The 12,147-nt window shown below is 44.5% G+C and overlaps 1 protein-coding gene across 1 annotated transcript in view; it reads right to left on the reverse strand.

Annotated features, from left to right (window-relative positions):
• LOC144503408 (microtubule-associated protein 2-like) overlaps positions 1-12,147 on the reverse strand; it is a 358,193-nt gene that overhangs the window by 82,136 nt on the left and 263,910 nt on the right. The window contains exon 5 of the mRNA XM_078227719.1: positions 4,901-4,945. Coding sequence (XP_078083845.1) covers positions 4,901-4,945 — 45 coding nt within the window. The remainder of the gene's footprint in view (positions 1-4,900; positions 4,946-12,147) is intronic.

Consider the following 12,147-nt stretch of genomic DNA (forward strand, 5'->3'; position numbering starts at 1 on the left):
AGCGGGCAATTAATGCCCACAAAAGAGAACAACCCGCTATTGCTGGTATTCAAACAAAGGCAGGTGCAGTGGGGTTGCAACATCGAGAGCCTCATCTTTTGGGGCTGGGTTGGGTGGGTGGTGGGAGTCTTGCATTAAAGGCCTCATCTAGCAACCTGGCATTGGGATGGCGGTCAATTGACAGCCAACTGACCCCACTCTCTCCTCTTCCATGACAGCCTCTCCCAAGACCGCCACCCTGCCCTCATTTTGGTCTGGAGTCCCTTATTGATTCTGGTCCTTTGATGGGTGCACTGCCGGCTTCCGACTGAGGGGGCAAGAGTTTCATCCTTTGGGTCCTTAATCTTGGGCAAGGACTGACGCTGGCCACTTAAGTGCCTGCAGCACACTAAATCCCACTGGGTCTTCTCCAACAGAGGCTATTGAGGGCTCCTGCCAGTTCTCCAGCCAATGGGCAATACCCCCATTGTAAACATCAAATTCTACCCATGACCACTACACTACCATACTCAATGACACTTTAATGCCTATTAGAGGTTCAGTCAAAAATCTCAAGTCAAAACATGAATTGAGTAAAAAATGCAAGTATCAGAATGGGACTTTTCATTAACAGCACTACTCAGTATCTTGTTTCTATACGAAAGTCAGTTAACGTCATTATAGTCCGTCATCAGTATCACTTGAAGGCAAGGGAGTGTAAATTTGTAAAGAAATTTCTGAGCTTAAAATCAGAATTCATATTAGCTAAAAATCAAGGCTATTTTTAAATAACAGTGTTTTAATTTTTTTCAAAGTATTCTTCAGAGTTGTACAGAACAATTTAATTCACATATTCTTAGCAGCATCAATCATCCAGGTTAAGTACAGTACAGAGCGTGATCTCATAGATTATCTTCCATATATAGATTATAGACTACAGAAGCAAAATCACAGTCAGCATTGCCGCTATATTGTGAAACCATAGGTGGAATTTTCTCCCAAAAAATCTCAATCTTATTGGTGTCGCGAGCCAGCGAGATTGCATGTGGAATGAAAAACTGGGTTCGCAGCCAGTTTCTCACTGCACACAAAGTTGCCAGCACTGTTTTTCCAGCAGGATCAGCTTTGTGCCCAAAAAGGGCGCAAAGTTGATTTACATATTAATGACTTCTTAGCATGATATTAATACCAGTTGGCATGGAGTCGTCCAGTCTCACTTTTACCCACCTCCTCACTGTTCAGTCCTCACATCGACAAGAATTACATCACGAGTGGAGACCAGACGTGATGGCCTCACCAGGGGTGGGGGGGGGGTGGTGTGGAAGTCGGAGGCTATTGACACACGCAGATGGTCAGGGGCGTGCCCAGGCAGTGCCCATGAGGCATTGCCAGCCTAGCAGTGCCAATTGGCACCCTGGCACTGCCCACAGGGCACAACTGTACCAGGGCACTGCCAAGGGGGAGGGGTCTGATTGGAGTGTGCAGGAAATCTTCCCGTTCACTTGGAAATTGGGGCGCCTGTGCATTGGCACTCTAAGCAGTTTCCAGCCAGCTTCATTGGTGAACTTAGGCTCTGCCCCCACCCCCCATAACTAGTGAGAATCGCCCTTCTGTCCAGAAAAGTGACGGAGTGTCATAAGATTTCATTTTCAAACCCGCCCAAAAAAACAGGTCTGAAACAGGTCCCGTTTCCTTGCTTTTTTTTGTAAGATTGTCACCTAAGTATTACAACGGTGCAAAAACTGGAGTGATCCATGCTGATCGCTCAGGCACGCTCCACACCGCAATCGTTCCATTCAAGTCACTTTGTAGGAGGGGCGAGTTGATTTATAACCACAAACCTCATGTAATAAAAGTACATGGCTGCTGCATAGTGTTTTAACTGGATATGTCCAAACTTTCTGTCTTCATGGGTCACAGAAATGTGTGTATTAGAGAGATCAAAAAAGAAGTTTAAATCCTTGATCACAAGTTGCTGTCACTAACAGCCCTTGATGTTTGCTCCATTAGCAGATAAATCATAAATCCAATGTTAAAAATGGTCATTTCCAAATGGTCACAAAATCCAAACAGGATTACAGAACAAGAAAGAAATAATTGCTTGGACTTTGAAGTGAAAGGTTAACGTCTCAGTTATGGTACCATGGTATTCCCATCTCCACTGGTGATGTAATTCTCGCCAATGTGAGGACCGAACAGCGGGGAGGTAAGTGCAGGTGAGGCTGGATGACACCATGCCAACTGCATTAATGCCATGCTAAGCATGTCATTCTCATTTATGTTGTTGCCCCTTTGAAACTTAAAAAATACAAGTTTCTGTGTGTCTGCTGTTATAATCCAGCATCGTCTCACCATCATATTAAATTCTTACCACCTCTGTTCTGTATGATTGCAAGACCAACATCAAGTCATCGATAAGTCTGAATGTCCTTTGTGGCCAAACGGGCCATCTAAAATGGCGATTTGTAAAGCACTCTGGGACAATTGGGCAAGAACTAAAACGACAGGCTGCAGCCTAAACGACAGAGATAAACAGGCTGCAACCCGGATGTGTGAATCCACAGGATATGTTTCATCTCCAGGATGAGAGAGACTTTCTGGTCACACTGGGTTGTGTACCAGACATCAGGGCACCATGGCCCCTTGTTTGGGGGGGGAAGGTGTGAACTCTATGTGCCTCCAGCACCTACAGGCATGGCTGTTGGGTACACATGATGTGGAGATGCCGGCGTTGGACTGGGGTGAACATAGTAAGAGTTTTAACAACACCAGGTTAAAGTCCAAGTTCAGTTTCTGCTCAGCGACTCTGCGCTGTCGTGTGTCGTGAAGGCCGCCTTGGAGAATGCTTACCTGAAGATCCAAGGCTGAACTGTTCCGACGCGCCACAGCGAAAAACCGCACCGACCTCCTCAGAAGACAAAAATGGGACACGGTGGACAGAGTACCCTTCGTCATCCAGTACTTCCCCGGAGCGGAGAAGCTACGGCATCTCCTCCGCAGCCTTCAACATGTCATTGATGAAGACGAACATCTCGCCAAGGCCATCCCCACACCCCACTTCTTGCCTTCAAACAACCGCGCAACCTCAAACAGACCATTGTCCGCAGTAAATTACCCAGCCTTCAGGAGAACAGTGACCACGACACCACACAACCCTGCCACAGCAACCTCTGCAAGACGTGCCGGATCATCGACACGGATGCCATCATCTCACGTGAGAACACCATCTACCAGGTACACGGTACCTACTCTTGCAACTCGGCCAACATTGTCTACCTGATACGCTGCAGGAAAGGATGTCCCGAGGCATGGTACATTGGGGAAACCATGCAGACACTACGACAACGGATGAATGAACACCGCTCGACAATCACCAGGCAAGACTGTTCTCTTCCTGTGGGGGAGCACTTCAGCAGTCACGGGCATTCAGCCGTGGATCTTCAGGTAAACGTTCTCCAAGGCGGCCTTCACGGCACATGACAGCGCAGAGTCGCTGAGCAGAAACTGATAGCCAAGTTCCGCACACATGAGGACGGCCTAAACCGGGATGTTGGATTTATGTCACATTATCAGTAACCCCCACAGCTTGCCTCCTGGACTTGCAGGCTGTCCTGTCTGGAGACAATACACATCTCTTTAACCTGTGCTTAATGCTCCCTCCACCCACATTGTCTGTATCTTTAAGACCTGGCTGGTTGTAGGGATTCGCATTCTAATCAGTATTCTGTAACTTGATTTTGTGTCTCTGTGCATTGTTTGAGAGCACATTTCCACTCCATCTGACGAAGGAGTAGCGCTCCGAAAGCTTATGGTATTTGCTACCAAATAAACCTGTTGGACTTTAACCTGGTGTTGTTAAAACTCTTACTGTGTTGGGTACACACCCAGAGCTCGGTGTGGCAGCACCTGATTGGACTTTTATCGATCAGGGTGATCAAGCCCTGATCGATTGACAAGAATCAGGAGACCGCCCAAAAGGACACAAAACCAGGGAGGGATAAAAGCTCATGCACAACAGAAGAAGCTCTCTCTCTCGCTCTCTGTCTCGCTCTGACCCCATGAACAGGCTACAACAACGGTGACCATCGCCAGCGACGACCAGCACGAGGAGAGCCACCACACCCGAGAAGGAAGGAAGGAAGACCAGAGCCAGAGTGCCAGACCAGACCAAAGGACCAGACTACGCAGACGACTACCGAGACCAGCGCACAGATAAAGGCCAATATCTGCTTGGGTACTTGCCAGTCACGCAAAGTTAAGTCAAGGTCTTGTATTGGACTTGAACTTTAGTATTTTCCTGTAAGATAACTTAGCGTTGGTTGGGTGGGTGATTATTGATTGTGCTGGTTTAAATAAATATTGGTTGTACTAATAAGACGTCTACTCGTAGTTATTTGCCCACCGTATAAGGGTTAAATAGGAAAGGCCGATAATGCCTAGCTTGGCTTCAGCCAAATTCTACAGACTACTGACTTGGCATTCATCCTGACTGCTTTCTGAATCTGAACTGCAGCAGCCTAACTGACCCTACCTTGAGCATCACACTGCATGCATCTTATCCATTATACAGATTTCTCCTTCTGCCTCTGTAAAAATCATCTGTCTTCATTTTAAGCTCACTTTGACTGCTGTAAAGACTCTCAGCTTCACTTGATTACATCCAGACTCAATTTTTCTAACATAGCCTTTTCAAATTTACCCTTCAGAAAGTTCACTCATGCAAAACTCTGCCCATCATGTTGTCTCCTACATATATTAAGATCATCCTAGTGGACGCAAAACAAAAATAATGCCTGTTCTAAAGCCTTAGAATACATTAGTTATTGACTTGTGGATATAGCATTGGAACAATCTGAATCTACTTTTTTTATTTGAGCAATGTATCAATGGTGGTGAACATAATGTAAGCCAGATATCTTACCTTCTGGTGCCGGAACTGGTTTAATGTCAAAACTTCTTCCTGATGCTGCAACAAAAAATGGGAAGGAGATAAAGGAACCAAAAAAAAGGTTGAGTTTAAGGCACATGGACATCATCCGGAGAACAAAATTAAACCTTACACATATAGTGCTGATTTTAAGAATTTCTCTTTTTGTATAGTGAGTGCAAAAATACATAGCATTCTGGAGCATACCTTAACAACACTGTCACAATCAACAAATACACAGAAAATAGTGCTCTATGAGAGCACATTGTTTTTTGGTTATATTAGTTAGCAAATTATTTAACAACACAATTGGACATGAAGATTACAACACACATGTATTGCTAGTCAAATCAAGAGAACTACCTAATCTTTTACAGGTTAGCACATTCTTTGATACATTGTAAGCAAAGCCATCAAAGATTTGATGGTATTATAACAAAGATAGGCAAGTAGTATCCCAGTTTATCTTGTTATAACCAAGTATGTAACATATATAATGGATGTTGACACATCATTACCAGCAAACTCATGGAGTATCATAAATACCCTGCCAACACTAGGCTAGTTTCCAGTATGATTTTAATGCCAACTTGTATCCTTTCATTCCCCAATGTTATTCTTTAATCAATTCTAGGCATACTACACTACAAGATCACAACTCTCAGCAATTATTCTGCTTATCCCGTGTTAAATTTGGCACAGGCTGAGTTCCAGTCTACATGCTTTCCCAGAAACAAAAATGTAATGATGCTACGGTGTTTCTCATAATATCCCATAGGCCGATGTTGCTCACTAATTACTGAAACAGAATACCACAATTAGGGAGAAGATATTCTAGTGATGATAAAGAAAGATAAATACAGATGATGATTCTGAATGCAAGAATGGTGATGGCCCAAAGACTCTAATGATCCCCCCATTGTTGCATCTAATTATTACTTAAATAACATCAAGATTTCACCTAAGAATTCAATAAACAGTACGACACATCAAGGCTGATCAGGAATACATTTTTTCCACATCCAGGTTCAATGAGTAAAATCTCAATTAAGACAGAAGTCAAAAACAGAATATGACTTAAAAAGACAACATCAAAAGTTAAAACTGACAATAATCCCTTAAGAGGAGTTTCAGCATTTGAGATGATGTCTTTCTGATCATGAGCAGGAAGTTCAAGTCAAATGAAACAGGAGCTATTAGTGATGTAGGTAAGTTTGTTTTTGAATCCAGCTTTGCATTTTACATACAAACACGCAAACAAGGAGCAGGAGCCCCTTGAGCCTGTTCCCACCATTAAATAAGAACATGGCTGATCTGATAGCAACTTCAAATTTGCATCCCGCCTATCCCCGATAACCTTAAAAGAATCTCAGTCTGAGATCTTCCCTGCCCCCCCCTAGCAGTGTAATCAGGTTCACACCCAGTGCATTTAAATACATCAAAACAGCTTAACACCGTATCTTCCAGGAATGTCATATGTTCCTATCTGCTGGCGTGACATAACATCAGCAGGAATCACTACTGGTCTCCAAAAACAGACAAGTTCAACATAATCTCTTTGCGCTTGTAATTGTTGCCCCTTCTAATAAAGCTTGGGATGCTGTATACTTTATTAACTGCTCTCTCAATCTGTCTGACCATCTTCAATGACTAATGTCCGCCCACATCCCTCTGCTCCTGCATCATCTTCCGAGTTGCATCCTTTATTTAATATTGTCTCTCCATGTTCTTCCTGGGGAAAGGAATCATTTCACATTGCTCCACATTGAACTTCATCTGCCACCTTTCTGCTCATTCCACCAGTTTATCCATGTTCTTTTGAAGTTCCATTTGTCCATGTGACTCAATTTTGTCCTGAATTATTGTTTCTCGATGTTTGCCAACAACTGAAGTTAAACTGACGGGCCTATAGTTGCTGGGCTCAGCTTTACAGCCTTGTTTTTGAACAACATTTGCAATTCTGCAGTTGTCTGGCATCACCCCAGAGTCTAAAGAAGATTGGAAAATACTGGCCAATGACTTTATAATTTCCACACTCACTTCCCTCAGTTAACTATACTGAGCAATGGAATTGTACCTTTCTTTGTTCTTTAGCTCGAGCCAAATAAGATTGTGTCCTTGACCCTTCTGCACTGCACCCAACTCTGACACCTTGATGAAAATCTGAGCCACAGATTGGAATCATCAACCTCCTTTATACAGCTTTTTTTCTAAACAAAAATGCAGAGTTTAGTTTTACCGGAAACAAATTTAAAACCACGATTCCATAACAACAATAACCTCATCAAAATCATTGCTTTCAGACCTGGATGGTCTCTGACAGACCCTGGGAATCCATCAGTGAGCTAAAACTTTCATTCTACCTCCAGCTCCCCAACCCACAATCCTGCCAAGCTCTGAACTTGACCTCCACATAATGCTGGCAACCCAAAGGAGGCTCCATAATGCTAAACTCCAGAAGCCTATTGTTGTGCTACTAAATCCCAGCATGTACTCCCAGTGATATCCTAAACTCACAGAACAGTGTTTGCTGTTGAAATGCTAAAATGGTTTACACACTCGTGACTGTGATGCTTTATCTTCTGACCAAATACAACTTTTTTTTTACAATTCCTCTTGGAGAAAAAGTGCAACACTGCCTCCGCCAACTTGCTGTGATCAATAGCACAGGAGATTTGCTAATTCAGTTAAAAGCGAAATACATATAAGCGGTGACTTTTGCCCTAAGATTTGTTATATTCCATTATATTGAACAGTTATCTGAATCAATTCTTTCTCCAATGACAAGGTCATAAAAATGCAAGGTTAATAGCGGTAAACGTTTCTAAACCTACAGCTAATAGGTTCAATAAAAGGCCATCACTTTACAAATGCCTGTGGAAAGCTGCAAAATAGTATCCTGATGGAAGGCAGTGATCAGCAAAATGACATTCATTCATAAATTAATGCTGCAGTTTTAGAATGTTTGAAATACATTACCAGCCCACCTTCAGATCACCTTCGGATGAAACTGATGGGCTGACATAGTGAATTTGCCAATAGTGAATTGTTATAGGCGTGAACACCGGCTTTTGCATGTTGTAAAATTATAATTATTTTAAAGGCTTCTTACTTTAGATTTATTTAGCCAAGGACAAAGTCACACTTGTTTTAGCACCCAAAACAATTGATGCATATACCAAATGTTATGTTCTTTGTCTTCATTGAAGAAAACGTGATAATTATGTTAGTATGCATCACTAAGTTCCCACTCCTCCCTACATCATTTAAAGTTAAGTTAATATTAATGGAAGCTGGTTAACTATTTTGGAATACAAATTAAGACAAAAAATTGCAACACATGGCTCTAAGAAAATGAATACTAATAAACTGTGCGCCTTGGATAACATCAAAGAATTTCTCTTACAACCAGGGTTTGTGTCTACGCTTATTTTAAGATCTGAGGCAGCTATGATGAAGCTATCCTTAACTTGATTTTTGTACAAAATTAAGTGTCACAATTAACTTCTTGAAATGTGAAAAATTAGGACTCAATTAATTTGTTCCTCAGATTGAACTGCAACCATTTTTCCTGTGTGTTGTGGACAACAACTTGTGGGAAATTTCTAGAATTTTGACCATCTTAGATTCTTTCAATAACAGGTTCATTATACATGGCAAAATTTAAACTTAATTAAGGAATGGCACATGTCCATGTGCTTCCATCATAAAGGGTAGGCTGCTAAATAAAGGCTGTTTTTGATGTGAAGTTTCAAAAGCTGTACAGATAGATAACCTTGAAATTCCTAACAACACTGTGGACCGTATTGTTGAGAAAATTCTGTGAGGGGGAAGAACAAGATCCTGGGTGCGCCATCAACATTTATGATTTGGAGAGGGGAAATTATCCTGCACTAGGAAATATTCAGCATTCTGATTCAAATCGGAGACTCCAGATGGTTCCAACTCTTTTGGCAGAATTGTTACCCAGGAAAAGTTAGAAGGACTAAAACCACTTCAAACATTTGGGCGATGGTACTAACCCAATCACCCAACTACCTCCCTTCCATCCATCTCCTACTATTTCCCACCCTCCCAACTACACCACCGACTATCTTCCCACTCCCCGACTTTCTTCCAGATGCCCCGAATATCCTCCCAACCCTCACTATCCCCCCACTCTGACCCATCCTAAGCCCACGCTTCCAACCACCCTACCACCACTTAACTTACACACTTGCCTTCTCCTTAGCTTCTCAAACTTCCCTGGTTGATGTCAGCTGGTAGTTCACTTGCCCCAACGCTGCTGCCTGCACTGGAGGGCCAGCTGTGTTGCATATTTCTCACTAGGCCTGGGTAAGAGGAGCAGGCGAGAGGTATGCAGCTCCCAACAAAGTAAAGCAAAAAGTTACAATCTGACTTTGATTGCCATTCCTCGGAAGTTCTGACCCAATCTCCAGATTTGTCTCCAATCTAATTAGTTTCCTTCTTAGAGTACAAGTAAGTTTTGAACTTTGCTACCAAATATTAACTCTTAGTACAATTGCAATATTTGTGGACCAAAATGAGTATTTAACAAGTGGAATTTCATTCTATTAGAAAGCGTCAATGAAACTGGATAGATGGGATCTTTAGCCCACACTCTCCATGGCTCAAAATCGGAAAATGTAAATCATGGCGATCACGTAATCAGCTTCATGCTCTTGTGGCTATTTTAATATATTTTAATAAATAGTTAATGTATTAAAATTTATTTATTAGTATCACAAGTAGGCTTATATTAACACTCCAATGACGTTACTGTGAAAATTCCCGAGTCGTCACACTCCGCGCCCCTGTTTGGGTACACAGAGGGAGAATTTAGCATGGCCAATGCACTTAACCATAGATCATAGAATCATAGAAACCCTACAGTACAGAAAGAGGCCATTCGGCCCATCGAGTCTGCACCGACCATAATCCGACCCAGGCCCTAACCCCATATCCCTGCATATTTTACCCGCTAATCCCTCTAATCTACGCATCCCAGGACACTAAGGGGCAATTTTTAGCATGGCCAATCAACCTACCCCGCACATCTTTGGACTGTGGGAGGAAACCGGAGCACCCGGAGGAAACCCACGCACACACGAGGAGAACGTGCAAACTCCACACAGACAGTGACCCAAGCCGGGAATCAAACCCAGGTCCCTGGAGCTGTGAAGCAGCAGTGCTAACCACTGTGCTACCGTGCCGCCCCAGCACTTCTTTCGGACTGTGGGAGCACCCAGAGGAAACCATGCAGACATAGGGAGAACGTGCAGGCTCTGCACAGAGAGTGACCTAAGCCGGGAATCAAAACTGGGTCCCTGGTGCTGTGAGACAGCAGTGCTAACCACTGCGCCACCCTAATGCTGGTTATGATCGGGGTTGAGGGCGGGTGGGGGTTGCAGATGGGAATGGTTGATGTCAGTGCTGATCGTGGGGACAGGTGAGAGGGGGATATGCCGGTGGGGATCATGGTGATAATCATGAGTGGTGGTGGGGAGGAGGCGGGTGTGTGTGGAGGCAGAAGAGCGATGCAGTGGGAATGGTTGATGTTGGTGAAGATCGTGGTTGGGGGTGGTTCAAAAAGGGAGACTTAGTAAGGGGACTAAGCTTTGAGATTAGGGCGCCCCGAGTTTCAGACATGTTTCTGGGCGAGATTGAAAGTGCAATCTTATGACACTATGTCACTTTTATGGCCAGAGTTTGATTCTCACCAGTACCGAGGGCTTGGTGGTGGTCAGAACCTATGCTCGCTGGTGTAGCCGGCTGCAGACTGCTTGGTGCGCCATTGCACAGGTGTCCCGATCTCCCAGTGAACTGGGAGACCTCCTGCTAGCCCACCCCCCCCACCTCATTGGTGGCAATGTAATATACCTCTGGCACACAGGTTGCTGGCATCGGGATCCTCCTGATGAATCCCCCGTCACGGACCCCTCTGAAATCCACCTGCATGCCCGAACCTTTGCTGGTCTCCACCACGTGCCCCCCCCCACTCTGATCACTCCCCGTGCCGGTTCATCCACTGATGATTCCCTGAGCCAGTTTCCCCCCCACCAATCACCCCTGTTGCATACAAATGGCATTTGCTACCAAATAAATCTGTTGGACTTTAACCTGGTGTTGTTAAAACTCTTACTGTGCATACTCCACCCAGCCGATCACATCACCTTGCATATCCCTCTGCCAATCACCCCCCCTTGCACAACCCCTGCCAATTATTCGTGGGGTTATGCTGCAACTGTACAGGACCTTGGTGAGACCATATTTGGAATAGTGTGTGCAGTTCTGGTTACCTCACTATAAGAAGGATGTGGAAGCGCTGGAAAGAGTGCAGAGAAGATTTACCAGGATGCTGCCTGGTTTGGAGGGTAGGTCTTATGAGGAAAGGTTGAGGGAGCTAGGGCTGTTCTCTCTGGAGCGGAGGAGGCTGAGGGGAGACTTAATAGAGGTTTATAAAATGATGAAGGGGATAGATAGAGTGAACGTTCAAAGACTATTTCCTCGGGTGGATGGAGCTACTACAAGGGGGCATAACTATAGGGTTCATGGTGGGAGATACAGGAAGGATATCAGAGGTTGGTTCTTTATGCAGAGAATGGTTGGGGTGTGGAATGGGCTGCCTGCAGTGATAGTGGAGTCAGACACTTTAGGAACATTTAAGCGGTTATTGGATAGGCACATGGAGCACACCAGGATGATAGGGAGTGGGATAGCTTGATCTTGGTTTCAGATAAAGCTCAGCACAACATTGTGGGCTGAAGGGCCTGTTCTGTACTGTACTGTTCTATGTTCTATTACCCCCCTTGCACAACCCCTGCCAATTACCCCCCCCCCCCTTGCACAACCCCTACTAATCACCCCCCCTTGCATTGTCCCCTGCCAATCATCCCCCATCTGCAGAGCCACAAACCTGCAGAGTTCCCACCTCCTGTTGCAGAGCTGGTCTCCCCCGTCATAGCCAAACCCCCATGCAGACCACCCCCTTGGCACTACCCAACACAGATATGGTGAGCAGTGCCCAGTGGGCAATGCCAGGCTAGCACTGTCCAAGGACACTGCCGATCATGCCCTTGACCACCTGGGGGCTTCAATATGGCCTCCGATTCCACTGGCGAGGCCACCACATCTGGTTTCCTCTGATGTCATTAATATTTAACGCCCAAAATTGGCACAAAGCCGATCTCGCTGGGAAAAACAGTGCCGGTAACAGAGTGTGGCAATAAAACGGGTGTGAA

The sequence above is a fragment of the Mustelus asterias genome, chromosome 14 (assembly GCF_964213995.1).
Source record: "Mustelus asterias chromosome 14, sMusAst1.hap1.1, whole genome shotgun sequence".
In the NCBI taxonomy this organism is placed as follows: Eukaryota; Metazoa; Chordata; class Chondrichthyes; order Carcharhiniformes; family Triakidae; genus Mustelus; species Mustelus asterias.